This window comes from Verticillium dahliae, genomic scaffold, assembly GCF_000150675.1.
Source record: "Verticillium dahliae VdLs.17 supercont1.2 genomic scaffold, whole genome shotgun sequence".
Taxonomy (NCBI): domain Eukaryota; kingdom Fungi; phylum Ascomycota; class Sordariomycetes; order Glomerellales; family Plectosphaerellaceae; genus Verticillium; species Verticillium dahliae.
In genome coordinates, this window is record NW_009276916.1 from 580,496 (window position 1) to 607,668 (window position 27,173).

At 54.0% G+C, this 27,173-nt stretch overlaps 6 protein-coding genes across 6 annotated transcripts; 1 reads left to right on the forward strand and 5 right to left on the reverse strand.

Annotated features, from left to right (window-relative positions):
• Positions 1–4,470: 4,470 nt before the first annotated feature.
• On the forward strand, positions 4,471–7,222 carry VDAG_00995 (uncharacterized protein; the record flags this gene model as incomplete). The annotated part of the gene is made up of 6 exons (XM_009649881.1): positions 4,471–4,523; positions 4,585–4,804; positions 5,012–5,113; positions 5,171–5,321; positions 5,370–5,772; positions 5,828–7,222. 6 exons carry the CDS (start codon positions 4,471–4,473, stop codon positions 6,867–6,869), a joined length of 1,971 nt encoding a protein of 656 aa, XP_009648176.1. The 3' UTR covers positions 6,870–7,222.
• A 261-nt stretch (positions 7,223–7,483) lies between these two features.
• On the reverse strand, positions 7,484–9,206 carry VDAG_00996 (uncharacterized protein; the record flags this gene model as incomplete). The annotated part of the gene is made up of 4 exons (XM_009649882.1): positions 7,484–7,834; positions 7,973–8,837; positions 8,927–8,977; positions 9,031–9,206. 4 exons carry the CDS (start codon positions 9,204–9,206, stop codon positions 7,484–7,486), a joined length of 1,443 nt encoding a protein of 480 aa, XP_009648177.1.
• A 13-nt stretch (positions 9,207–9,219) lies between these two features.
• On the reverse strand, positions 9,220–11,041 carry VDAG_00997 (uncharacterized protein). Its single transcript, XM_009649883.1, has 3 exons — positions 10,596–11,041; positions 10,097–10,548; positions 9,220–10,048 (listed from the first exon to the last, which is right to left on the reverse strand). The coding sequence occupies exons 1-3, from the start codon at positions 10,714–10,716 to the stop codon at positions 9,749–9,751; spliced, it is 873 nt and encodes a 290-aa protein (XP_009648178.1). The 5' UTR covers positions 10,717–11,041; the 3' UTR covers positions 9,220–9,748.
• Positions 11,042–12,110: 1,069 nt separating this feature from the next.
• On the reverse strand, positions 12,111–12,848 carry VDAG_00998 (uncharacterized protein; the record flags this gene model as incomplete). Its single annotated transcript, XM_009649884.1, has 1 exon — positions 12,111–12,848. One exon carries the CDS (start codon positions 12,846–12,848, stop codon positions 12,111–12,113), a length of 738 nt encoding a protein of 245 aa, XP_009648179.1.
• Positions 12,849–14,002: 1,154 nt separating this feature from the next.
• Positions 14,003–17,173, reverse strand: VDAG_00999 (COM1 protein). The gene is made up of 3 exons (XM_009649885.1): positions 16,660–17,173; positions 16,156–16,439; positions 14,003–16,093 (listed from the first exon to the last, which is right to left on the reverse strand). Exons 1-3 carry the CDS (start codon positions 16,831–16,833, stop codon positions 14,404–14,406), a joined length of 2,148 nt encoding a protein of 715 aa, XP_009648180.1. The 5' UTR covers positions 16,834–17,173; the 3' UTR covers positions 14,003–14,403.
• Positions 17,174–25,523: 8,350 nt separating this feature from the next.
• VDAG_01000 (dynein light chain) lies at positions 25,524–26,936 on the reverse strand. The gene is made up of 8 exons (XM_009649886.1): positions 26,809–26,936; positions 26,583–26,655; positions 26,498–26,520; positions 26,413–26,446; positions 26,319–26,353; positions 26,237–26,263; positions 26,111–26,180; positions 25,524–26,030 (listed from the first exon to the last, which is right to left on the reverse strand). The coding sequence occupies exons 2-8, from the start codon at positions 26,629–26,631 to the stop codon at positions 25,966–25,968; spliced, it is 303 nt and encodes a 100-aa protein (XP_009648181.1). The 5' UTR covers positions 26,632–26,655; positions 26,809–26,936; the 3' UTR covers positions 25,524–25,965.
• Between the last annotated feature and the right edge of the window lie 237 nt (positions 26,937–27,173).

Consider the following 27,173-nt stretch of genomic DNA (forward strand, 5'->3'; position numbering starts at 1 on the left):
CAGACCTGTCTAAAATAAAAGGGGCGTCAACGGGGCATTCCTTGTTGGCGAAGGCCAAGTGTTACCGTTCACTCGGTGCCCTGCTCGTCATGTGAATGACAGCAACATAGCATCGCAAAGCCACATCGATCCTTCGAGCATGAAACCCCTGCCTGTTTTTCTGGTTTAATGTTGCTTCACTGTCCAACTTGTATGCCCCAAGCGCCGCTGCGCTTGAGGTTTATTGCCGGCGGCTGTGCTTGGGCCAACACCAGACGGCCAGCTCTGCGGAGCATACCTTCTTCGGCAAGGGGACTTGCAGTAGCCCAGCAGGGTTTACTTTCGACCCCGGTACACCTCTTTCGTCTACGATATGACGCCAAGTCGAGTCTTGATATGGCGGTCAGATGGGGTTCCGCCGTTGAGATAATGGGCCGCGTCTGGCCATTGTCGGCCACCGCGCTGGTAGTAGTGACGGGGCATAGGGTTCTACGGGCTGTTTTGAGCCTCGTTGGCACATCATAGGTTACTCATGTTTCCTGTCGGCTACGATATTTGGGCATACCACATCCAGGAAGAGAGCTGAAGCTCGGTGTCCAAATGCGTATCGGGCCAAGTTTGGCACGTCATACCAGGTAGCAGCGAGGACTAACGAGAGCCTGACCAGCACAAAAATTCCCTTTGACTAAAGGCACCACTGCAAGATTGAGCTGGCGACCACGTTGGGGGGAGTGCATTTACTGCGGCATGTCGGCCCTCCAACCTGCACGAGGCACAGCTTTTGCCGCAAGCATCGCCAACTGACTTGCCGGAAGAAGAGCAACATCCGCGGGCTGTCGATGCCTGCGTTGTTGTCGGCGAGGGCAATCAGGCGCCGAGATGGCACATCCAACACCAACAAGACGTAAAACAAAGCCACCAACAAGGCGAGGGGATTGGCCCAACAAAGCAGAGGTCCACCGCCATGCCGGCTTGCCTCTCGTGGGCACGATGCATTGTTTTGAGCCGAGACGGGGCATGGGCCTTTCTTATCTTGTCATAGCATCTCTTGGGGGATTTAGAGTACACGAAGCGACACGCAGCTTTGACGACGAGATGTTCACACGATTTGGAGGAACGGGATGAACGCAATGGGCCCGGTAGCCGCGGAAGGATTCGCTTGGCCAGGCGATGAGAATTTGTACCGGATCTGTGACCAGGGAAAATCGCTTGTGGCAGTGTTTCTCGACACTGTGTCAAGGATGCCGGCGCCTATGCAAGGTAATGTGGTTCGCGTAGGGTGATGAAGAGGTCGGCATGACAGGCAAGCTGTCTGTCTCGATGGCCTTGGCGCATCTTCGTGTTCAAACGGTAGTGCATTGGTCGACGGGTCGAAGAGAAATACCGAATGTCAAGGCATTGGAAGAAGGAAGCCTATAGTGGACTCGAATGGGAAAAGGTGTCATGTCAATCATCGGCGGTGAGCAACAGAATGCTGGACCATGGAGGAGAGAATCATACGGCAACAGGGCCGGGTCTAGGCTGTGGTCGTGACCCGATATTTGGGACGGGCTGATTTACCGGCCGTAAGACCTCCTAGCGCCGTGATAGGGGAGGCATTACCACATCACCAAAACAGCTGGCTGGGACAGTGGAGGGCCAGGGCATCCAGACACGATGCTGTTTGTTCTTCAAAGGTCTTATCCCGCCTAAAGGTGTCGAGTACTCAATTCGACCTGTGTTTCCCACCATCAATTGCAGTGGATGCAACGTCTGAAAACAATTGCTTTGCTCTCTCTACCGTGGCCGGATTTATTGGACTTTCTCACAAAGTGTGCCCAAAGCAAGTTGCGTACCTAGTAGCACATAGCTGATCGTCAGTGACCCCGCGTCTGCCTGTCTCAACCTAGAAGGCCTACAGGGATGCAATGCACCTTCCACCACATGTAGGCGCTTTCCCTCTGTCGCTGGAAGGCCCCACAAGCACACCTGGCCTGCCTTCCCACACTAACAGACAGCCGCCGGACCAGATCCTTGGGAGCGATACACATCTGCTGGACTTGACATTCAGCCCTCTTCCGTGGTCCGCCATGGTTCCATCTCCATCCTGCACCGTCGGGCCAACATGATCTGGCCACCGTTTCTGGCATCTCCCACCTCTCTCTCTCTCTCCCTCTTTCTCTCTATGGACATCAAACGATCACAAGGCTGGTTCTGCCTAGGAGGATGCTACAACTGTGGCGGCTTCATCAGAAATACGCAGCCTCAGGACCTGTTGAAGGTGCCATCCAACGTGCCTTACAGAGACGATACTGGCGGACTGAGCTCAACTGCCGAAACCGAAGCCTACGATGAGCGAGAGGCCAAGTGACAATGGGATTGGCGAACGGTAAGACGTGTTTCAATTGGGGTGCCAAGACCATGGACAGTTCATGTCCTCCATGACCAACATGGGTATACATGTAATGCCTGCAGTTTCTGCCCGGAGCTTGTGCCCGGTATGCGTTCCCTCTGGCTGGCCATCGACCAACCTCAATAGCAGCACATCACATCCGAAACACTCCCGCCTTACCTGGACAGGCAGTGGGACAGCTCTTCACCAGCACGGATTCGACGGGCTTGTGTAGCATGCAAAGTCTCCCTTTCTTCGCCATGAAATTGCAGCGATAGCCGAGCGAGCAGAACTTCCTCCCTCCCGTTAGCGCTCAAGCGTCTTGGGTCGCAAAGCCAGTGAGGAGCCACGCGTGTCCTCATTGAGACCTAGACCGCATAACAATCCGATTGTTGCCCTCGCATCAGAACGTGGCCCTGCCTGGGATATCGAGAATCGCGCGGTGCCCACCCTCACAAGGTTCACGATCACCAACGCTGTCGTTCTAGGCTGGCTCCGGTCTAGCTTCAAAGGAGCTGCCCACCAGCGGAGCTCTTGGAAGCACCTCGGTGGAGGCATATCAGGCAGGGAACGCCTGTGACTCGACGACAGACCATGTGGGTGCAGGCTGTTAAGCGCCGACGCCTGTCGCTTTCCCTGCAGCCCACCACTCCACTTGGATGCCCCGTCTCGCAACATCACGCTGTCTGCGCACGCTCCCACTGGCCGCCTTTCCCCAGAGGGTTGTCTTGAAGCTGCTCGAGGAAAAAGACGCGCAGCTGCAAACCCAAGTGGTGCTACTCTGTACCATCTTTCCCGTCCCCTCCTCCACACCAGGCTTACATGCTACATGTACAAAGTACCCTGGCATCATCGAGCTACCTCGGGCGATGAGGACGGTACCTGCCTGACACCACATCCGCATGGCCTTGGGCTGCCATAGCTTGTTTCTCGTGCCCTTGATCCAGGTACATGCTCGTAGGGCAGAGTCATTGGGTCGTTTCCCAATTCTACTGGTGAACTCGTCTCCGTGGCAGTCGCGTTGATTGAAGCACACTACTCAGAACTCACCACATCTGCTGCAGGTGCTTGCTTGTCCGTTTGCGTCCACCGCGCTCTGCCTTTGATCCGTCGGAGAATCCCTGTCCAACTTGGCTCGTCGTGAGTGAGTCGCCAGCTCTTCTCTGATGCGCGTTCCGAGTTATACACCAAGTACAACATGGATTCAGGCTCGTCGACATGAAGCAACGGCAAGCAAGCCAGCGACTCCAGTTGGACATCTGAGCCAGCCTAGCAATCCCGCTGTGAGCTGCACCCATCACTTTCTCGCAACTAGTGCCTGGCCGCCTACCCAGGTCGCAGCTGAATTGATTGTTCATCAGTCACAGACAGCAGCACCAGCAGTAGCTCTGACAGCTAGCATCACGACACATCTAGCAGTCAAAGTAGAGGCACTATCCTAGCCTTTCTAATCCACTAAACGGGCACCGTCAAGCTGACCCCAACCTCCGTCTCCATAAATTCCACGCTCCCCTGGGCGAACCTGGGTCCCCTGGACGTTGGAGGTTCTGGAAATTGTCGACAGGCGCACTTCCGTACCGAGCTACCTGGCCCCGGTCACCTTGGTGGGAGGCACAGACGGCCGCAGACTAGACCCTTGGCCACCACCATTACCCCCATCCCCCAATCCCTCCTCAACCCACCACCATCATCTGGGTCATCTGCCTTAAGAGCGCCTGCCGTCCTTTCCTCCAAGCCTCGCCATTTCCCACGAGCTAGCCTTTCGTCCGTGGCACAGCGCAAAAGACCACCAGGCCGGCCTGACGAGACCTGTCGCGCAGCTCGGCACCGCTTTACTTGGCTCCGCCAACGAGATCAACCTTCTACCGCGCCCTCCTTCTCCATTCGCAACCACTTGATCGGCCAAGGCGCTCAGCAAACATTGCTGTCGAAGTCTGTTGTAGTCTTTAAGGGAGGCGATCCTCCCATCGCGAACTGTCAGCGACCACAGCCAAAAGAACCGCTCGCGATCGACACGCTGTCTCATTATTGCACCGGTTGATTCAGTCATGGCACTCGAAGGGCCACTGCGATCGTCCATCGGTAGCCAGCTCTCCGGGTTCTCCCACCATCACAAAGACATGTCTGTTTCGTCGCCAGACTCGGAGGCTCTTCAGTCGCCCTTCATCAGCATGTTCGTAACGCCCTGGCCATGTCATGATATGGCCTACAAGACTGACAACACCTGATTACAGGTCTTCGGCAAGCTCAGATCGCTCGGCCCCATATTCCAACTCCCTGCGACCGAGCTCCATCCAAAGGCTTCCCGTCAGCAATATGAATCTCATGAGCCCCAGTGACATCGTCGGCCCCTCGCCTGTCACCTCGAACGGAACTGAAACAACCGAGATCGAGGATGAAGAAGCGGAAGAGAGCGATGCCCACGTCGTGGCTCATGCATCGTCTCCTCCACAGGTCGGCTCTTTCCGCTTCCCTTGTCTGAGCTCCTTAGTAACACTCTTAGTAGCTTCGAATGCTGGCGACGAATTTGCCCGATCACCTGGCGGGCAGCCGACAACCGAAGAAGCAGTCTCCGTGATACACGGCTCCTGAGAGCTTTCAGGCATGGGTGGGCTACATCAAACACCATTCTGTGTTCGCCACAGTTACTAACGGAGGCAGACTTCCTCTGAGCCGACAACAAAGTCAGAGCACACCAGCACCAAATCATCGCCCAAGACAGATACCACCGCTCTGCCAACACATGCGCAGGAGCAGCTCAGGGTCGGTTTTTGAGGAGCTCCTGTATTTTACTCAGCTCATACTAACCCCCTTCGGCAGTCGCCCTCGTTCCCTCACCCACCTCCCCTGACGACCAATATCAGCGCTGTAAGGTACAGTTTGGACAGTGCCACGCCTCGAGCTCAAGACCTGCAGGACATGTTGAGCGAGTCTTCAAGACTAAGGTCAAGCAGTACTAGCAGCCTTGAAAGTATGTATCCATCTTCGTAGTAGCGACCTATCATCTGACAACGCACAGAAATCGATGAGATCAGGGAGACAGATACTGAGGCTGAGCCGTATGACGATGAGACTTTTGCAACACCCGGCTTACCAAGAGAAGAGTCGGAGATCAAGGCGCTCCGGACGGCACTCAGAGAATGCTGGACGCTTTGCAACACGCTGGCAAACCTGAGCTCAATTCATAGAGCTCGTGTCTTTAACAGCTCAGGCCTTCCCGATGCCCACGAGAAGGCATGGATGGCTTGTTGGAGGCTGTGCCAACGACTGTACGACAACAGGGACGAAGATATTGTGTCTTTTAATGTGCGCGAGAGTCTGGACCTGTGCCGCGATTTCTGCCAGTCGCTGTTTGATGTTCGGCAGAAGAAAGAAGAGATTGCCGACTCGGTTCTTCGCGTAAGCTTCGAACTCAACAACCAGTACGTACCTCCACCGGGCTGCTTGTTACGAAAGTGGCTACTGACTTGACAACAGCTTATACAGCGCCCAAGACAGCCGAAACCTTCCAGAGGAATTCCGAGAGAGGACTCTGGACTTTTACATAACTTTGTGCCATCGGCTGATGAAGCAACGGAGCGAGTTGGCACAGGAGACAGACTCCCTACTCAAGGCTTGCTGGACTTTGGCAGAGATGCTATTCAGCCTGAGACAAAACAGACGCGACGGCAAAGCTCCCGATGAGGAACTCTTGGGGTCGGCTGTACAGGCTTGCTGGGATCTGTGCGATATTTTCCGAGACGGATGGACTCAAGTTCGACCGGACCGCAATACCCCTCGTCCGAGCCAGACAAGTTTCTTTGTCAACGAACAGCCCTCAGGGCGTGAGAGTCGCACCTCGAATCGTTCCTCCCTGCATTCGACGCAGAAGAGCCACAAGAGTCTAGTTGATGAACGGCCCCGCAAACCACCTCCAGTTCCGGAGACTCCAGTTACAGAATTCGAAGACACCCCCATCTCGCCTGAAAGCCAGTCACCCAGAGTGCCCAATATCCTTGTACTCGGCACCACATCCGAATCAGGCCGCGGCGGCAGGTGGTCTAGCAGTGCATCAAACCTATCGTCATACTCCCAGTCCAGTGCCAAGACTTCGAGTACCGCAACAACGGCGACAGCGGGGGAAGATATAAACGTCACGCGCATCAAAGCGCTGATGCTGAAAGCAGCCATGAATGTCGGTTATGTTCGCGACCCCACCAATGACGGCAAGACTGGGACTGCAGCGCTACAGTCCTTCGTGAAGCAACTGCCCAACGGATCGTTCGGAAACATTCCCTCACAAGCAACACTGCTCCAAAATTACCGAAACTCCGTCCTTGGCGATGCTGCTTTCAGAGGTCCAGCAGCTATTCTACCCGCCAGGGGCAAACGGGCCTCAGCCCCTGATGTGGCCAAGAGTGTCAATCTCATGGCACACCGGTCCTCACAGTACATCTTCCTGAAAGATTTGTTCCGACTTGTCTTTGGTTTCCCTATTGAAGAGGCGGACACAAGAAAGAGCGTAAGCATCGCGATCTGATGGGAACGTACTACTTGCTGTCTCTCAGCTACTCTGCCCTCGACGAGCCACCCCCTTCGCTCCAGATCACAGACCATCTGGAATTATCACCTTCCAAAGGACGCTAATGTTCCTTTCTTCGCGAATCACCTCCATTTTCTCTACCTTATGCACTAGATACCCATTCTGAAAGGCTCTGGCGGCCTGTTGAAATTCGGAGGAAGGCCCTCTATATTGCCATCATTCGTTTCATGCGGGACAAGGACTGTCCATACGAACTTACATTGACAACTTTCTCAGCGAGCGTTCTTCCATTTATGACTTGGTAGATGAGTCGGAGTCGAACATATTACATGAACATGATCAGGCTTGAGAAATTCGGTGCTTCACCCCTTTCAACTCACGTGAATTTGTGACATCGTAGTGACTAAGAGATGGCGCTGCTCAATGGTGAGTCAAAGGGTCGTAACTTTGCATCCCTGGGACCGTCTTTTTACTACGAGGTTTCCTGAATGAAGAGTAAAGTATTTGAGACCATTACCTTGTGCTTTGAGAGTTAGAGATACCTCAGCCGTGAACCTGTGCGCTCTCCTCCACTCGCCACCCACCACCTCCCACCACAGGCGCCCACCAGCTCAATTCATGTATGTGCCAGCCATTTCAGATTCTGTAAAAGCCGCCGCGAGAAGCGTATCGGCCTCGTCGAGGTTGCCATGCTCACCCATGCTCCCCGTCCGCGAATTGGTGAACGCCACCGCCTCGTCAAAGAAACTCCAGCCCTCCCCGACACCCCGTGCCTCTGCGTGGTCGTGAGTGGGGTGAACCAGCTCTAGAGCATCGCTGTTGTAGCTTGGCTGCTGGTCGACATCCGTGTCCGTGGTTGACGCTTCGTGGCTCCTGTATCCGGTGGTTTCTTCAAAGGTATTGTCACCCTGGTCAATGCCATTGCTGGTTTCGTCGGGCATTGTTAGAGGCATATCGATTACCTGTAAGGCCTGGGTCTCATGCGGTGTTAAGTTCGAGTTGGAGGAACTATTGAACAGACTGTCGTCTATACCATCGGGAGTCTATCCCGTAGTACTGAGGTGCGAAGCTGTATTTGTGTTTCCCAGCCCTGGATGAACTTCAGAGTAAGGTGGAGGTGGTAGATTCTCAGAGCCCTGCGGTGCGGGCCACATTGAATATTGAGATTGAGCCCCTGACGGAAGACCAGGCCATGGATCATCTTGCAGACCGTCCAGTCGTGGGTTGTTCGAAGGTGGCTGCTCAGAGGCGACTGGTTGATAGCTGTCTTGGGTTTTGTTGAGCTGACCGTTAGTCGTAGTCTGTCCCTGCTGAGGTCTTCCGACGGGATCCCACGAGATTTCCGGTCCGGCCATAGAGCGTGAGGCGTACGACAGCGAGTTGTCGGATAATAAGCAACTGTGCCCTTGTACAAATTGGTCGCCATATCCGTGTTGCGACGATTGATAGGGGCTCTGTTGGGCGTTCCAATGCTCGACATTTGACATGAGCCCGTCAGGTACATCAGAGGCATTTGAAGGCGGAGACACTGGCGAAGTGACCCCAACTTGCTGCAGTTGGTCATCTCTCGACGCCCAAAGATGATAGTCAGAAGAGTTGGTATCTTCTGTATCTCTGATCCTTGGTGGAAACTGTCTTAGGATTTTGTAAGGCTCGGAAGGTTCTTGTGGCAAGTTGTTGGTCCAATACGGGCCATGTCCCATAGCTGAGTTAGCATGAAGAGGGTGTGATGGCTGCCGAGCAGGGTAATAACCATCAGCACACGCCATTCTGCCTGTTTGCTCCGTGATGGTATTTTGGTGATTCGTGAGGAAGAAGTTTTCAGCAGGTGCACGAGGGGTTGGAAGACCATTACAGGGATTCCATGGTACATTTCCTGTCTGCTTCTGCTCTTCGCTTGCCGTCTGAGACAACCCCGAATGTTGGCATGGTTGATAAGGAAAAATTGCATCTGCTGGGGTGCGCCTTGAAAAATTGTCAGCTTGTGGTCCCTGATCTTGAGTATGCGAATGACAGCGCTGGTTATTAAGGATAATGCAAGGCGACAAACTTACAAGGTAGCCATTTCTTCCACTATCCTCACACGTCCTTCAAGAAGAGGCGACCTATATTCCGTGTGAGTATTTGATCTTTGATGATAGAAGTATCGGCTTCTTACCCATAGTCTGGATCTTTGCCGTACTTGCTCTTTAAATATTTAATCTGCCCAATAGTCACATCCTGGCTAAATGTCTCCTTAAAGGCCTCGATGATCCTATGCAGGGCTACTTTGTCGAGAATATGAATGAGAACAAATTCAATTTGTTTCCTTGTATAGCTTGGCTTGCCAGCCATGCTGGTCAGTTTTCGTTTGAATCTCTTGGGGATTTATTATTGAAGAAGCCGTAATTGTTTGGGACGCACAGACTTGATGTAGAGTTTCAGTCATGCGCATGGTATGTACGATTGCAGGATTGTGAAGTCGTATCTGATCCATGACCTGCTCGACTTTATACCCGAGAGTCCAGTATTGTGAATCACCGATGGGCTGGGCTTGATATGGTATTCTGCACTGTGAGAAGGTCGCACAGGGCGTGGTCAGGTTGGTCGTGACTAAAAGGGGTAGATAGGACGGGGTGGTGGTCGGCTCAGGGCAGGTCTGACTATGTGGCTCCATTCTCTTTGTTTCTCCAGACCGCGGTTGCCAGGTTAAAGCAGAAAGATACCTTTCAGTGCTGGCAGGTGCTCAGTGTTGGGTTACGAAGAGAGGCGTACGTCATTGAGAGCCCTCGTGCTGTGGTGTAAATATTCCGCCATGGGGCGGTGGGATATAGGAATGCTCTCCACCAGCAAACTCAACCATTTCAGGTAGATTGTTGACTTGTTTTCAGTCGTCCTTATGCGTTTGCCTGGGTGCGAGCAAACACACCCCACCAACAACTAATCAAAGAGCTGTCGTCGCCCTCGCCCCAATCATCCTGGCCGTCGAGCGTGCCCTCCTCTATGCATTGCAATACGTCCGGGCCTGCTTCCATAGAGGCTCTGAAGGTCTTTAGGAGGTTCCTGGTCGTTTCGTCACGTAAGGGAACCATAACGACGGCTCGCGAGTCGCTGTCGAATGACAGGTGCTCTGAGAACGCACCAGCGAGAAGAACAGGGTGAATATCGTCGTACATTGGGTCCGCGGCCAGAACAATCTTCGCTCGTTGTCAGCTGATGATTGCGACAAGACTGTGTGAACTCACTTTGAATTGATTCTTCTCACCGAACAGCGCTTGATCGACTTCACCCTTGGATGTGCTACCCCATGTCAAGGCACCATCATTCAGCGAGCCCCCGAGAGACTCAACAACGGATCGGTTCGCATCAGCATTGTGATGCAAGTTGGCCATGATTTCAGGTAGGTCGCTCATAACAATGTCGACCTTCCACAAAGCTGCTGCAGCGATACCGAGAAGCCCTGTTCCTGATCCGAGCTCAAGAACGGTAAGCCGAGACTCTTTCTGACTTTCGGCAAACAGTCGAGCCAGCGAAGTTGACGTTAGCTGTGGAAGGTGCCTTGCGAGTACATAGGATGAGCCCCACGTCTTGTGTCCGAGCGAATCTCCGGTCAGCGGCGGCTCTCGGATTATCAACTCGAACTCATTTGGTTGTTCGCTTCCCCTGCAAGGCCAACGACGTGTGATTTCGCCCATGGCTAGAATTGTCAAAAATGGTTGCAATGCAGAAGGGAAAGTCACTTACCTGTTCTGCCACAACGCTCTGATAATCTCCGGCTCGCCTCTGACCAGATGAATTCCTTCTCCTCTTCGTCATCAATCCAGGTCAATCCACTCTTGACAATGGAGGAAAGATACATCGACATCTCGCGTCGCACATATGCTGTAGCCTCTTGGTCCTCCTCAATCTGTGGCTGACGGCTCATATGGCTCCATATAGTTGGGCTCATTTCCAGGCTCTGTAGACAGGAACGCAGATCTTGGCTTGAAGGCTTTTGCCACATCTGAGGAAAGTCCTTGGGTTCAAGCATCGTGATTGCCCTGGGTACCGACAACTCAATGACGAAGGCGTTTGGAAATGATATGATTATGGCATCGAGATAAGGAAAGAAAGGGCGATGACATGAAATCAAATGCGACACTGAGATGGACCCTCAATGCAGCATCATGAGGACGGCGGGGATTTTCAACGGGGGACCAAGAATTTGTCGCCGTTGACGGGATCGCACCAAAAACCCACGATATCGACACCCCTTTTTTCGTGCTATGATCCACATGCGGGGTTCCCTGAGGGGAAAGGGAAGGTGGGGGCATCGTGAAGGCAGGAACCCTTCGGCCTTTCCTACCCTCTTGGCCTGACAGCAATTCAGCTCCCGATTGGCTGCCTGACCTGCAAGGCTGCCATCATAAGTTACCAAGGTAGATGAGGCACCTTGAGTCACCGCCCAGGCGAGACCCCACACTGGACCGCAATAAAAGTTTGGAGCTACGAAAATGCCATGCCCTCAACCTTCTTTCCTTCCTCACCAAGCATCGCCCTCTAGACACAGTTGCGCTTCCATGCTGACGAACAGAGATTCTGTGCAAGCAGAATCTCGAGTCGACCTTTCAAGGGACACTCATTTGCATGCGGGAAATTCGGAGCAAATCTCTACGAAGAACATACCGTTGTCACCTGCCACGCGCGGGCTGACGCGAGCCGCCCGTGAGGGTTCGACGCCATTGGCGTCAGCAACAGGCATCAGAAATCTCAGGGCCCAGGCCGCTTCGTGTATACCCTCTCGGGGGGACGGCGAGGCGCGTCCTGGTGATCCCTATGGGAAGCCGTTGCGGAGATTGTACAAAGTACTTGAGTGCGATGCGCGACTTGGGGGTCACTGGCTGGGCTTTGCCCAGCTGGTGTCGTCCAAAACTCGATTCCGATCATTCTGTCTAGAGGGCGATGCTTGGTCATTTTTTCAAGGTTAGTTCCTCCAAATCACGACGCCACTCTTCCCTCTCGAATCTGGAATACTACTAATTGTCTTGACCGCATGATGAGTGCGGCGCAGTCTTCCTAGATCTAGATAGCCATTGCCCCGACATCATAGCGTCCGACTCTCTGCCCATCCTTTTGACACTACGGATGTGACTCGCGCTTCCTTTTCGCTGACCTCTAGCACTTTCTCGAAACCTACGAACAGTGGCTCTTGTCGAAATTGTCTCTACAAGCGTATTTGATTCGTTCCACTTAACTGTGGCTCTTCCGCAACTCGTCTCATCAAACCGGGTTGCCATCATTGGCATCTGTATTCTCGTCCTCGGTGGACTTGTTTGTTTTCGGTTCGTCATGGTTCTGTCTAACAAGTGACGGATCCACAGCGTGCAACAGGCGATAGTTGGCTTCGGAGTCAGGATCGACGTCAGCAGCAGCAGCTGTGATAGTGATGACGAGCCGATGTGCCGCCCTGTGTTCGGTCTTGGCTTCGGCAGACTCCCTTATGATATGTTGTCCCCTCTTGACTATTCTACAGAGGTGCTTGCCGAACGACTTGGGCAGTGTGATTCGATTACGCTGCTGTCCCAAGTTGAGCAGACAATAGTTGACACCATCCAATGCAGCGTACATCCTTACCCTAGTACTTTGCCGATGTCGTAGATAATCTTGCCACAACTGGCAGATTGCCTTTGGCCCGGCGAACGACGCAACCTTTTGAGTTGCTGTGTCGAAGCCGTCGAGGGCTACCTGACATTGGTTTTTGGCCTCCACATAAGCGTTTCTCAGATGGCGAAGCCCGATCTGCAACGAAACTACCTTTGCCTGACGATCTAACTCGGAGGCGTCGTTGCGTGCGCGTTTGAGGATAAGGTCGCCATCGTCACCTTCACGTACGCCTCGATCGCGGGGCAGGACATAGTCGGGAGGGAAGGAGGGTCTTGTGCGAGCCCACGATGGAGCACGAGAATGGGTCCCGGAATGCATTCGAAGGTTTTCTGAGTCGAAGGGCGCCCGGAACATAGTCGACACTGAAAGAGATTATGGACTTGAGGCGGATGTTAATTCTGTGGCTATCGTAAAGTCGTCTACAAGAGCCGCTGGACCACAGGCACGCAGATGGTCAGACCTGGCACCTGCAGTGCGTAAAGAACCGGTCTCAACCGATGTGTCGTCGCTGTGGTGAGATGGGCGATCGGCTGCTGACCATGGCGGATGAGGGAAGAAGCCAAATGGCGATACCATGACGGTAATATGGTCGAATCGATGGTGCTTTGCCTTTGGCCCTCCGTAGCCGTTTAGCATAGTAACTTTTTTGATGGCGATTTGACATTTGCATCGCGAGTGGCGCGATTGTCAATCAGACACCATCAATCATACTGGTATGTGCTTGATCGCACTTTTCCCCAACGTAGGTGGCCATCATTCACACTCAATCACGTTTGTGTTGTTGGGTCAATCCTCAGTTTTACTCTCAAGTGGTTTCGTGCAGTTGACAAGGATCTTCACCTCCAAGGGGCCAGTGCAATCAAAGCCCAGCGCAGGGAGCCATCGTAGTTAGTTATGCATGAAGACTTCCTCAACATCAAATTTACCATCAGACGCAAACCCACCAAGCTCAAACAATTCAGACGAAACAGGACCAAACCCAAGGGGGCCCAAGTAAGCTGATGCCACCGCCATTGGGGAACCCGCCCCCCCCCCCCCCCCCCCCCTTTCCACCCTGGCTGGGGCCCCTTCGAGAACCCCCCAACGATCCCGCACCATGCCCTGATCGCCCGGCAGGCAGTCCTCCACCCCCCCTTCCCTGATCGACGACCTCTACGCCGATCCGCGTCACCCTGCCGATTGGTCACTTTCCCACCCGCATGCCAGATGATTCCCCCTCCCGCAACCATGTCTCGTGCCAGCTTGAAGGCGCTTTTTTGGGGAGGGAGGAAAAAAAACCGGAGCGAAAGAAGAAAAGCAAAAGCAAGCAGAAGGAGCAGAAAATTGAAGATTGGGCTAACACTAAACGGTGCGCGTTCCCGCGTGTGGTGGATGCAGGGAGAAAAGTTGCGGTCACGTCGTCACGAGGAAAGTTGTCTTAGGTTAGAGCGATGAACCAGAAGCATGACATTTCGTCGTTCACTGAGGGGTTTGAAAGAGTACTTTTAGTGCTACTAAGAGATACGACTTCGAAATCACAACCCAATGTATCAGCATTTCCGTTAAATTCAATCAGGCATATTGTGTCTGTTCAACTGTAACAGCTTGTGGTATCAAGAGGAAGAAAGAACGTGGATTTGCGGTAGCCTGTCCCCAGGCGCAGCTGCTGGCTCCATCTTGCCATTTTGTCCATGCAATATCAAAAAGCAGAATGACCTGGGCCTTAGCCGGTGTCGTCGATATCCTGACCTGATCCTGGTCTGATGCAAATGCCCCATTAAACTGAAAGAAATAATGAAAGAAAACAAAACGCTGTTGCTGATGCTTTGGTTCGTTTGAGCTGAGGCGCTCTTGAAAGGTCCTTTCATGATGCTGTCCGCACACCCCTCGGCCGTTCATCGTACACTCATTGTACCTACCGGAATCACTTCTAGACTGCCGCGATGGCAGGCGGGCACTCTCTGTAGATGTCCGTCTTCATGTTCTGTAACCGCTGTCGCATATCGATCAGATCGGCCAGTCGATCCTTTGGCGGATGGTCCATGTTCGCAATCTCTCGGTGTAGCGATGCGTACTTCTCATAGAACATCTTGAACTTGTGTGCTTTGCGAACAAGATCCTGGCCAATGGGTTTGTATCGCTTATTGCTGTCGGCACTTGTGGTGCTGCCCTTGCTTGACAAGCCATCATCAGAAGTGTCAGCAGTGACCTTGCGCTTGCGGTTGATGGGGGCCAGGTCCGGAGGGAGCTGGCGTCGCTGCTCAAGATCTGAAGCGTTCGTCGGCGGCGAGGAGGCCAGTGGCGAAGATTTGGTCGGCGAAGTGTTCTTGGTGGCTTTATAGGGGAGACTACCGTTTGAAGCCAAGGAGTTTCGTGTCGTGTCCGCAGGGATGGGTCGCTGCTTGAGCTTCGTTGGAGGCCTGATCGGTGCCTTCTCACCAGTTGTTGACATTTTCGGCTTCATACGCTTGGCGAGCGGCGCGCCCGAACTTGAGCTGCTCTCCTCCGGCTCCTCATCTCTGCGCCGCTTGACCGGCGCTTGTGTTTTGGCTTGCCTTGTGGGCTCACGATCCACCAGTCGCTCATTTGACTGCTCGGCTGGCCGTTCGACAGGCTTCGGTCTAGGAGGGTACTTAGGTCGCGGGGCCGGGGCCGAGGCTGGGGCTGGCTTTTCCTTCGGCCTAGGAGCCGGGGCTGGCGATGGCCTCTTGGTCTTCGATGACGAGACACTAGCCATCGGCTTATTGCTTGAAGACTCTGAATCGGAGTCTGAGATGAACTCCGCTGAGAGTACCTTGCCGCCCTTTGCCGGTGCAGACGATGAAACCCTGTCCTTCGCGTACTTGGAGGCCGGCGCTTTTGCTGGGGCTGCTTTGGGTTTGCTGGGCTTGTTCGACAAGAGCCTCTTGACTTGTGCATCGGCGCTGCTGACCTTCTTTTTCCCCGGCAATGATGAGTTGGATCGCACCGAGCTCCTCCCATCATCGATCTTGAGTGCGTCTTCGCCGCCCGCATCGCTTGTCCCATCGTCGGCCTTTTGAACCTTGATCTTCGGTGTTGGCACAGCCGGGCCTTTGGCGATGTTGGCTTGCAGTTTGCTCAGGATTTTCCCCTTGCCACGCTCATCTTTGGGGAGCAGCTTTTGCCATTCGGGTTCCTCGATTCCCAACCGCATCTTGTCGAAGGCCCGAATAGCATTGTCGATAGCCTTTTGCCTATCGTCAGGACTGTCGTAATCATATCTCCAAACGTCCAGTTCTTTCCAGTAAAGTCTCTTTAGCATCCACTTTTGTGCACTGTTGTCGAAGTCGGCAACCTTTTCAAGAGTAAGCTTGAAGTCGTCCGCCTTGCCATCCCATTTTGATTCCAGGAAGTCATAAGACTGATCTGCTGCGGCTAATTCGTGGACAATCATGGTCCTCTGACCCTTGGCCTTGTCCCTCGATTGTTGAGAAGCACCGTAGCCTTGGTTAAGAGATGGAGACCCCACCGCTGTCAACGCTGGGGAAGACGGTAGAGAGCCGCCTGTACCATACGACGCCATGCTCGAAAGATACTTGGATTTCGCCTTGGCTGATGGCTTTTTTTGTGTAGGCATCGACTTCTCAAGAATGCGTGAGCTATTGTTCCTGTTAGTGACCATCCAACTAGGTTTTCTTGCCACAAACCGCCCAAAACGTACTGCTTCTTCGATGCCTCCGCTGCTGCCATGGAATTCTGTAGGTTTTCTGCATCTGAGTCCAGAGCAGAAGATGCTGAGGACGAAGCAAGGTTTTTGGATCTGGCAGAAGCATTGTGTTCACTGGTATCAGATCGTGGAGAGCTTGGTTTCTGCCAGAGTGAGGTTGTGATTGGAATTCGAGAGGCGATCTTGGTGGATTCGAAGGGCTTTGTGAGGAAAATGTCGACGGAGGCGGGATCGGATATCGGCGAAGGCGTGAAGGAATCTGAACCGTACAGGAAGGTCTATAACAGTCTTGCGGTCAGTTTGGTACCCCACAGGACTCGTCGCCTCAGGAAAGATATGGAGGCAAGGAGGAGAGAACGGCAGCACAAGCTCCAATTGCGTAGCCTGTTGTTTGTCATTCGAGCAAACGACCGATGTGGTCATGGTCGTCCGCACGACAATGCAATTATGCAAAGGGAAAGGGTATAGACGTGTCGACTCCAGCAGGGGGGGACTTACCGGGCTGTTTCCCAAAGACAGCTGGATGTCTTCGCCATTCTGGACACACCTGATCATGTCCTCAATAACGCTGTCAGACAGACTGAGGGCAAAAGCCTGTGTAGGTACGCCGACCGAAGCGTCAGGGGAGCCCTCCAACTGGAGGCCCGCATCTGGGACCTTCAGCGAGGCCATTGTGAGGTTGTGTGGAGATATTCAGAGGGAGGTCGCGAGTGATCCCGTAAATACGAGTGGATATGTTGTAGCTCGGAGGATGGGTATGGTAGAAATCGGTGGCTCGTGTGAGGCTCAGACTCTTAAGAGGTTGGTCGAAAGAGAAGGTTCTCTGAAGGTTCGGCCGTCACATTGTCGGTACGAGTCGAAGGGGTGTCTAGGTATTGGTACAAAGAGGCCAATGGAGTGGATTGTCGGGCTTGTAGGTTGGCCACCTGGCTGAACAATACAAACAGCCTGACAAAAGGTCCAGGTGAATCACCGAACAAACAGGCTGTTCGAGTGAAGGGCCAGGTCGTGTGAGGAGACCGGAAAGAGGATGATAGAGGAGGAGGAGGTGAAGTGGTGAGGTGAGGTCAGGAGGATCCGAGGGAACTGGCACGCAGGCAGGCAGGGCGGGTCAGGTTGGAGGTACCTGACAATTGAGTGGGAACGAGGCACGGGGGACATGGGCCTGGAAGTCACGTCGTACCAGACGGGGAGCAAGAGGTGTGGTGAGGGGAGTGGATACAGTCACTATTTCCACACTCACCCACCCTCGTCTGGGCTGGACTCACTGCTGGCAGCACCTCCCACCGTCACCAGCTGTGGGTACTCAGGCTGTTAGTGCGCTGCGACAGGGAGGGTGCCGGCCGCCGTACCGTGCCTCGCAGCTGGCCTCGGCGGTCTGTGACTGGTGCAGGATGGGCCGCCAGCTGGAGGCTAGCCAGGGAGGGTTTCTGCAGAAGATACAAGCACAGTACTTGGCCACCTTTGGGGGCTTCCCTTCTCAGGTTGGGGCCTGGTGGGTGTGCTGGCCGCGGGGCCCAGCTTTCCTTCGTAAAACGGCAGGAGGGAGGGGGTGCAGAGTACCTGCCTCTACATGTACTTCGGGTACCCTCCGCAGGCGATGTCTCACGGGCAACATAGATGTCTAGTCAACGCCTCACTTTGCATGGCGTTCAAGAGCATTCGATGGTGTGCCAATCGGCAACCCAACCAAGTAGACAGCAAAGTGATTGAAGGGCATCTTGTGCGTTTCATGGTCCATGGTCCTTGCTTCACTTTGTTGTCCAACCTGCCTTTCTTTGTCATTTCCTGTGCCACTCCAGAGGAGCTTGCTGGTACCTAGGTAGTTTTGTCAGCCAGGCCCGAAACTGGACCCCAGACCCCCGAAGAGTGTTCGTCTCCACTGGCTGGACTTTAGCTTTGCAGGTGGGAGGCCAGACGACTTGTCCGATGGGGCGCAAGACCCCCATCATTTCTCCTCCCCTGGCTGCCGGACGAAAAGTCGTCTCCTCATCATGAATTGCTTTGCAGACGTAGTGCACGTGGCCATCGGGCTGCCCACTTGGTCGCGACAATGTTTGCTTGTGTTTGGAGCTGCAGCTGGGCCTGAAGAGGCGTTAGTGGGGATCTCTGGATCGTCTTAACTCTCCGTGTGTTGCGGCATCTTGACATTCTTCTGTGTCCGCTAGAGGCATCATCTCAGCCACTGTAGGGCGTCTGCTCGACTTCTCGACATGAAGGAGAAGACAACAGAGATGTCCGCATGAAACCTCGCCGACTGGAACTCATCCGGGGCGGTTCCGCTGCAGTTTCACACCTGACAAGCAAAGGGCACGCCGCAGAGCCCGTCAGGCAGCACGGACGAGCTCACCCGCCCTCAGCCAATTCCCATCCTTGGACGCGGCTTGCGTGTCTGAGCTCAACATGTCTCAATCATACACAGATGGATCGACAATGACGGTTCGTCTGAGCCGGGCAAAGTAGCATTTCGCTGTCCAGTGGTGCACATCATCTGATCTTGGCTTCCCCATCGTTGCAGCCGAAGACGAGGCCAAGGAAAACAAACCGCACATCAATGAGGTTGACTTCAAGATCCGGACGTGGACGGCCCACTCTCTTGGGTTACTTTTGACGGCTGTTCCGTTTGTGGACGCTGCAGCGATTCGACACTTTAACGCTCAGTCACGAAAAGTGGTTTTCTCGCTTCCGGCTAACTGACTGGGCCAGACCAACCTTGCCTTGCAGCTCATGTCAGCCATCCGCCGACGGAAGTAACACACTCAATCTGGCGCAAATGTTACTTTTGCCTCCAGCTCCTGTGACTTCTTCAGCATCATTGCTGAGGCAGTCGCAGCCAAACTTCGTGTGGACGATAGGCCACAGTTGTGGCCTACTGACAACCTACTAGAGCTGTGGCTGAGGGGCCATCGCTCCTCAACCGGGTTAGTCCCTTAGTCAGGGAGACCACGGACAGGACAGGGCTGGGCAGACTGGCTACCGCTGCTCCCGCAATCACAGATTGGAAGGGCCCCCATGGTCGTTCGAAGCGGTGATGGCTCACCCGACTAGCGAACTACTAGTGCCCCACCCTCCCGGAATCGCACCTCATGGGATGCGGATTTGGGCCGATGAGTCCATCCAGTTGAGACTTTTGAGCCGAGCAAACGAATACAGCTGCGGCGATAGAAGCGAGAACGGAGGTGCTCATCGACTTCGTATGATTGCCCATGTCCAGTGGAGCTTTCACGGTAACAGCACCCATGGTCGGACCTCATCGTCCATCTTGGTTGAATAATGGCGAGCGAGTGTCCAAAGTTTGGTCGTCTCGGACAGCCGCTACAGAGGATGATGATTGGAGAACTTGGGTCGGTGGTTCGGAATTGATGGCCGGCTCGAGTTTCTCGCCCGTCGCGCATACATGTACGATGAGAGGCTTTTGCGGCTGACTTTGACCATACCGTTGTCGCTGACATCACAAAATGAACCTGCACTCGTCACTCCCGAGCGAGGGTGAGGACCCCGAGAACAGCCAGGGTCGATGAGGAAATGGAGCGACGAGTGGATGGGACGGGGGGCTCGAGCTGTCACTAATTTGGTTGCGTATCCCCCTGATGATTTAATCTGTGCGAGGCAAGTCTATGGCAAGCAACCATGCTATACCCACGTTGCCGGGCCCGAATCTTTCCCTCCCAGATCTGGCATGAGCCTCGCCAAAACGAAGAATGTCATGATGCTTCTGGGCTATGAGTTCTTGTAAAGAGGGGGTCTACTAGAAGAACGTTGATCACCTCACATAACAGCCCGATCTAGCCCAGCTCACATCACTTCAGCCCGCCGACACCCGCTCACCTCGCCAAACAATCCAATCCGGGCCAGTCCGAGTCGAGTCTGGACAACCCTGCTGACAGTCCCTGGCAGTCTGCTGCGGCAAGACGACAGCGGTTGGAAGGGTAACTTACCCAGGAGCCAGGGAGGTACCTGGCGGGTACCTGGCCCGTGCATGAGCGACCAAGACCCGCAGGAAGGGGTGGCAGTAGCGCATCGCCGCTGTTTCCTCACGGGCTGGACGCGGTCGCCGTCGCCGTCATGGCCGACAGGTGGGCTTGTTACAGTGGAATGGCCTCACTGGCCCGGTGTTCTGCTGGCGTGACTTTCGAGGTAGGCAGTCTTTCACTTGGCCTGCTTCACCGCTGGAGGCCGAGCAGCGTTGGGCGTCATGAAACCGAGGTGCTGGGCAGGTCTGGTGACCTTGATGACGAACGACTAGATCGCCCAACAGACGAGCAAGGAAACCGTTCTTGAGGGCGAGGCCGATCGTAGGAGTGGTTGCTAGCACTTGGGTCAGTCACCTGGCTTATCGCCCGCCCGTGTCGAACCTTGCGGACGCCTCCCCGACCGACTGCCTTGGACTGGGTGTCTGTCATCATTCTCGTGCCAGGCGGGCAGGAGCTGAGTAAAGTTCCCGGCAGGAAAGAGTGAAACTACTTCCTCAACGTGCCTTCCACCTGGATCAGGTTCATCGGGCATCGCCTTTCGATCTCGGATGCACTGAACCGACGCAGGGCAGTACAGAGGCAATGAGTGCTTTGGAGACAGCGTTGCTGCTCATGCCACGGCATTGATCTGGCAGGTTGTGTCCGGCATGCTTCTGTGTCTCGTCTCCAAGCCATCCGTGGCACATACCGGTCACCGAATGCCATTTGTCGCTCAAAGAACGAGGCGTCTTTTTCTTTTCGGTCAGGCCAGCCAGGTGGACGCCTTGCTCACGCCTCGTCTTGCCTCGTCTCGCCTCAACCCGAATCAAGTTCGTCAATGTGCTGCACCAACTGAAACAACCAAAAGGCCTGCTTGGGGCGAGAATGTGCGCTACCTTGGCACGTGTGGCGAGCTGGGCTCAACAACCTATATCGCTGGCTACACCTGGGCGAACGTATTTTTGGCCTGGGGCCTGTCTTCATCACACTCCGTGAGCGAGGATTCCATATACAATCGCACATCGTTGATCCATGTGCCGAACCGGGCGGGCGAACGACCTATTCTCTAGGGACGCATACACCCGTCGCAGCGCGCATCGCTCCTGTTGATCCCGCCCCACGGCCACACGACGCTGCGCCAAATAAAGTCAGGCGTCTAGATTATTCGCTGCTCCACGCTGGTAGGGCTGTGCTGAAGTGCTGGTCTGAGCCATGATGAAACCAAACCCGCTGCGCCGCCTTGCTTCTGTGCGGTCTTGCCGTCGCTGGCCCTGAGTTTGGGGGCTAACGTTATCCCCCTACTTCGTCTCAGGGTTTTTCTTGGGGGTGTGGTGGCTGACAAGAAGCATGTCGAATCTTCCCCGTGATTACTGGTCATATCCATTGAATTTATGGGTGCGGACACGAAGATATGAACGAGGGTGTACGATGCGCCACAAGCCGCCTTAGCTGATTTGCCGTGTCCAGCGGCGGACTTGGTTTGGGATTCCGAGCATCTTCTCAGTGAGTGGCACAGACGGCATCAGATTGAATACATTCTGATGCTGGTCTCGAAGCCTTGCGCTGCCCGCCTTTAAAAAAGGGTGATGGCTGGTGCCTGTACCATTACACTCTGGATCAGTCGCCAAATTTAGGTGCCAAACGCTTGACGAAGCAGCCTATTACGCAGCACTCAAACGCCTGGCGGCGAATGCTTGGCCGATCCAGGCCAATCGAAGTGAAGGGTGCTCTTTTGAGTTGTACAGCAACCCATCAGCTTACACCCAGATAGGCCCGATTGTCATTTTCGCCATGGCCGTACTTCCCGTCAGCTCCGTTGGCATGTTGCATTGTATGTGCTGAAGCCAGCAGGTCGTTTCCAGCAGGCCGTGTAGACTTGGTGCGACCCTTCCTCAATGATTCGATTGATGCCCGACATCGTTCACGGACAAACAGGCCAGCATCTCGCATGTTCTCTCCTCACACTCCTGCAGGTCCGAGACTACAGCACAAGACAACCTGATCCCCAGCACAAGAGATGGGACAGATGGGCCCCCCACCCTCCATCCAATATTGCCTCACGCAAGGCGAGTGTGCCGGCGGTCATGATCTGGGTCTAACACCCATCCCCCCACAGGCTTGCCCCATTTGCCATGCTCTGCACTAGGCAATTGCTCCACGAGGACCGGACTGGCCCGAACTCAAGAATCCCACCAGAAGATGGTGTGTACCTCGTGTGACTTCAACATTGTTCCGGGCCACTTGAACCCCTCTCTTTCCTACTTGGGAAGTAGTCGATGTATCGTGTCGATAGATTCGTACGCCCCCGTGCCTACCTTAGTCCCGCTGCTGCCCATATTTTGCCGACCACCTGAAGTGCATGTTACGACTCAAGAATCACTGACTTTATGGAAGTGGCACCGTTTGTGCGCCTTTTGCTCTCCCCGGTGAGAGGAAGTCGAGGTCTCCCATCACCACTGAAAACTGCGGGGCAGTGACTCGACCTGCTCGGTTCGGAGCTGCCGCTCGCAGGGTAGGGTCGCACACAATGAGAAAAGGTTGTCAGCATGTTCTCAGTCGGTCGGGGCGGGACAACGTCGACCAGCGAGCGCTAAGGTGAAAGAGTCTCGCTGCCGTCGCTCCGACACCCTTCCCGCCGCCCAATATCACGGGAACTGATGGCCCCCGCATTTACCGCTTGGATATGCACCGAGGCAAGCCATGAATGACATGGGTGCGGCCAAATACATGGTACCTTGATTGCGTTCGTCCGGAGAACAATGCAGTCCATAGTTGTTCCGTAAAGCGTTGCATAGCCCACTCCAAGCTGCAACCTCGGAGCGCCAGACCTTACGTGGCTGATGCGGCATTGAGCAAGAAGCGGTGGTGAATTGTAATCCGTCTTGATCAAGCACGTACCAAGAAGGATCGGCCCACCTGGGATCCTCTGATTGACGTCTGATGGATTTCCTGCACAGTCTATGTGCGTCAGAAGCTTGGTGACGAATGTTCAGGAACCTTGCTTGGTAACCATTTCATGAATCAGATATGTTCCAATCGCTCGCTGCTTTAATTGGCTAATTCAGAGTCGATCCGTCTCCGTCTCTTGTCACCCGAGGATTGGAACACACGGTAGCGAGCTGCCGTATATTACTACATCAGGTGTCGGGAAGCTGCGGGCATGATTTGATGTGACTGTTTAGTCGGGTCATCGAGAGCAATTAGGTTTGCATGGGCCACGCAGTCCTGGTAGATGTTCGAGCCGGAACCACCATGGAGCAAAGTGTTCTTCAATGGGAACGTCCGAGGGCAGATATTTGGCCTGCGACAAAGCCTTATTGCTATTGGACCAACGACATCAACGACGAATCTGGGGTTCATTTTGTCAAGGTGTCCTGTCCTGGATCATAGCTAGTTTCCAACGCTCAGATATTATGGCGCAATTGCCCCTTCTTGCCCCATGTTCGTTTTGGAGTCATAGTTCAGGTATGGCTACTAAGTAAGTGACTGCGGAAATATGATTTCGAGGGTGTTCGTCTCAAATCTCCTCAGGCAATAACACGACCCGGCAGGAATAAGTTCGAGGCTACATCTGAATCCGACACTCCAGTGTACCTGTCGTCTATTCATTGCTACTTGCCTAAAAAGGTCCTTGGCCTATGGCCTGGGATTGATCAAGCTGTCTCTGAACCAGAGATACAGGGAGAGTGCGACTATGCCTTGACAAGATTACGCCCATCAAGTAGGCTGCTAGGGTAAATAGCTTGAAAACCATGTTATGGAAAGAAACCAATGCTCTGGCCAGTGCCGTGACCTTCCAGCCAAGACTACAACAAGCCAAAGTTCTGTGTTCTATACGTTAATATGCAGCTACCTCTGTCGAATGTAGCGTAGGAAGGCCACCATACCATGTACTTTCACGCAAGGTAAGCTTTGTTCGTCAGCCAGAAGATATGCCATGTCACCCGGCCTCCAACCTTGATTCGAGCCCGACACTTTCGAGCCAGGTTGAATGAGGGAGTAGAGAACGTTGGCTGGCCTCTCTTTCTCTGCCTCAACGTCCTCTTGGGGATATTGAACCATCATGGGCATCCACAACTTGGTAGGCGCCTTCTACAAGAAGATGCAATCACGGCAACCGCGCCATGATGAAGCGGTTCGCCCCTCAAAGCCCAGGACGTGCTCTGTCTCATAGCTCTACACCTGAGCTCCGCAGTTGAACTGTTATGGGATTGCAGGACTCTCCACAGCTTGCAGTTACGGTTCTGTAGGTAGAATGAAAGCAGAAGTAACGAGTCTCCTCGATACGAGTTGCGGACGCAGACACTTCATTCTACAGCATCATTTCAGACGCCAGTTCAAGTCGAGCCATTGGCATTGAGAGCAAGAATGGAAGCCATACAAAAGAGGCATGGAAGAACCGCTGGCGGTAGGGGAGGCACATAGTGGCAACCATCAAGACGATGTATTACACTCAAAGCTAAAAGTACAGTACGCTGTTGCATACAAGTCGTCTTGGTAAACAACCCGTAAAGAACTGACCCAGAGTACCTACCTCACGTACTGATGTCTCATGCAAGTGAGAGGCAGTAGCAGCAGGAATCCCAATTTGTTCTCCTCCAACATGCATCTTAAAGCGGCAACAGCGCTTGCCTACTGCAGCAGGGACTTTTTGATGCGAGGCCATCAGACCATCGTCTAATTTGGTAGTCTAACCTAAACGTACAGTTTATTAGCTGAGGGTTGTTTCGACTGCCATGCAGGAATTAAATCAAATCTGCTTGTCCATATTGAGCCCCGGCAAGCATTCTAGACCGGAGATCGCAGCGATTATTAAGAACAACACCGCGCGTTCTGGTTTGCCGTCACAAGAATATTTATCATGTTTTGCCAGCACGCACCAGCTTGTCCCAGAGATGTGGCCGAGCAGGAGGGTAGAGGAGGACGGCACGCACGCACCAGAACCAGCGTGTGCCCCTCACCCCCATAACCGTCGTGCTCCCATTGACCCTCCTGCGGGCTCCCCTTCCCGCGTCCCCCGAAGCGGAATTTTGTGGACCGGTAAAGAGAGAGTTGGAGGACCCGGCCTTCTTCGCAATAGCGTTCCCGGGTGAGAGGGGTGTGCTTTTCCTCAAGCACCCGCAGAAGGCGGGTGTCGATCCTACCTTGGGGGCAATTTGACACTGCGGGCAGACATAGTGAGTGGGGCGGGGGAGGGGTACCGTTGCTGGCGACATCGGGGCGGCTTCCGGAGACAATGGACGGGATTTTCGCGTGGCATTGAATGCACGTTAGAGCTGGAGCTTACCCGTGGCTTATGATGGGGGGGGTAATAGACCGCGCGGCCAAGTGCTCGACAGTCTTGACAGAATGATATTGGTTGACCACGATATCTGGTGTTCAAGGTCCCCTCGTCTGCTGATCTGGGTTCGGTACAGTTTTGGCCTTCATTGTAGGTATGGACCTCGCACCTAGCTTGCTCGATCGATTCTTCGAGCAACATCTATTGCGCTATCGCCAGGTCCCTCAAGGTTTGATCGCATACTGCACTGGATATGACCTTAAAATGATTCAGGCCTGATACTGGGTATTGTCTAGAACGAGTTGCTCAAGAACAGCCCCGCTGCGAACTATATCCATCGACGAGGTCGACCCGATGGCTCGCTTAGACGAAGCTACCCAGACCAATCCGTTTCCGAACACAGGCGATTCCATATTCGCATCATGCCGTACTCGTTTGATCCTCGTCCACAGTTCAGAGTCTCGTTTCTTTCGTACGCTGCTGCGTCCCTCGAAGCAAAAAGGCAAAAATAAAAGGGGAACTCCGGGCTGATTTTAAGGTCGGTCATCGTATGGTCGGTTGCCCCGCCCATTATTGGGTCTTGAAGAGGAGGATGGCGCAGTGGCCAAGGTAGAAGTAGATGAAATGCTTCGTCTCTACTCAGTGGGATTTATTTGTGTCAGCAATGTTCAGTTTTCGATGGAAATAATGAGGCATCGACGCCATCAACTCGTACCGTGCGTCACAAAGCTTCCAAAGTTGCGGCCGACAATGCAGTGCCACGTCGGACCCTTGCGCTCATCGAACTGATCCCGAAACGTCAGTACCTCGTTCGTGCGGCGGATGGCGGGGAAGTTCGTACCGTCTTCTTGATCTGTTGGGCAATGTCCTAAGATATCTTGTAAGCTTCGCATATCGGGTTCATAGGAGCCGGCGATCAATACCTTCTCAATCGTAAATCGACCCATCGCTTCCTGAGCTGTGCCACGGCGTATTAGAATCCTCTTACCACCAGTGATTGACCTAGCAGCTACCCACCAACTTCGATGACCTCCTGTTGCATATCGTCGGTCTGGCAGGTGTCAGCCTTGGCATGTTTCGATGACAATCGCAATCACCATACCATGTCTGCGGATTTGATCTGGGCTGTCGCAATGCGCGTCAGTACGGACTGTCGTCTTGGCAGGTGCGGTAGGCGGGCGACAAACCTTCAAGCTTCGCCTCCCGTGGAGCCTCAGCACTTCCCTTGTCGGCCATGATTTGCTTCGTCCGGTGGTTGAGCTGTCAAGTTGCTGTCAGCGGCTGAGCTAAGATGGTCTCTCAGTACAGGCGGTCATGCTTTGGGCACAAGCTGCCAACTGCCCCTTTTCGAGGGTTGGGCGACAAGCCGCGCTCGTTGCGCAAATGCTGCGGTGTCGTAGATCTCGCACTTACCGTGTTTGTTAAGGCAACGATAGTTACTGAAGACAGAGCCTGAGGTGGAAGACTGGTTCCCAGATGTGTTCGCCTCACGTCCTAGGAAGCTGGTGGGTTGGCCGGGTTTGTTTGCTTTGGTGTTTCGCGATCTCCTTCCACTCCAGCTAGCACTTGTAGAGAGGTCCCTGCGCGACTGGGATTGGGTTGTCATGCAGCACGGGCCACTCACGGACTCTCCCATACCTACCTGCGGTCCTAGGTGCCCAGTTAGAGTGGACATGATGCTGCTGTGGGTCGTGTGGTCGTGACTGCCGCGTGCTAATGGCGGGGCGCCCAACAGGCGAACGGTCACATGTTGATAGCGATAAGGAGCTGCCAGAGGA

Excerpts from the sequence above, each read along its gene's own strand:
- VDAG_00997 (XM_009649883.1), bottom strand. The coding sequence starts at position 10,716 with ATGTCGATGTATCTTTCCTCCATTGTCAAGAGTGGATTGACCTGGATT. Across the intron at positions 10,549-10,595 it reads AGAGCGTTGTGGCAGAACAG|CCATGGGCGAAATCACACGT; the intron begins GTAAGTGACTTT and ends TGACAATTCTAG. Across the intron at positions 10,049-10,096 it reads GTGAGAAGAATCAATTCAAA|ATTGTTCTGGCCGCGGACCC; the intron begins GTGAGTTCACAC and ends CAACGAGCGAAG.
- VDAG_00999 (XM_009649885.1), bottom strand. The coding sequence starts at position 16,833 with ATGGCCTCGCTGAAGGTCCCAGATGCGGGCCTCCAGTTGGAGGGCTCC. Across the intron at positions 16,440-16,659 it reads TGTCTTTGGGAAACAGCCCG|ACCTTCCTGTACGGTTCAGA; the intron begins GTAAGTCCCCCC and ends AGACTGTTATAG. Across the intron at positions 16,094-16,155 it reads GCGGAGGCATCGAAGAAGCA|CTCACGCATTCTTGAGAAGT; the intron begins GTACGTTTTGGG and ends CAGGAACAATAG.
- VDAG_01000 (XM_009649886.1), bottom strand. The coding sequence starts at position 26,631 with ATGGCCGACAAGGGAAGTGCTGAGGCTCCACGGGAGGCGAAGCTTGAA. Across the intron at positions 26,447-26,497 it reads AGATCAAATCCGCAGACATG|ACCGACGATATGCAACAGGA; the intron begins GTATGGTGATTG and ends GACACCTGCCAG. Across the intron at positions 26,264-26,318 it reads GTCGATTTACGATTGAGAAG|GACATTGCCCAACAGATCAA; the intron begins GTATTGATCGCC and ends AAGATATCTTAG.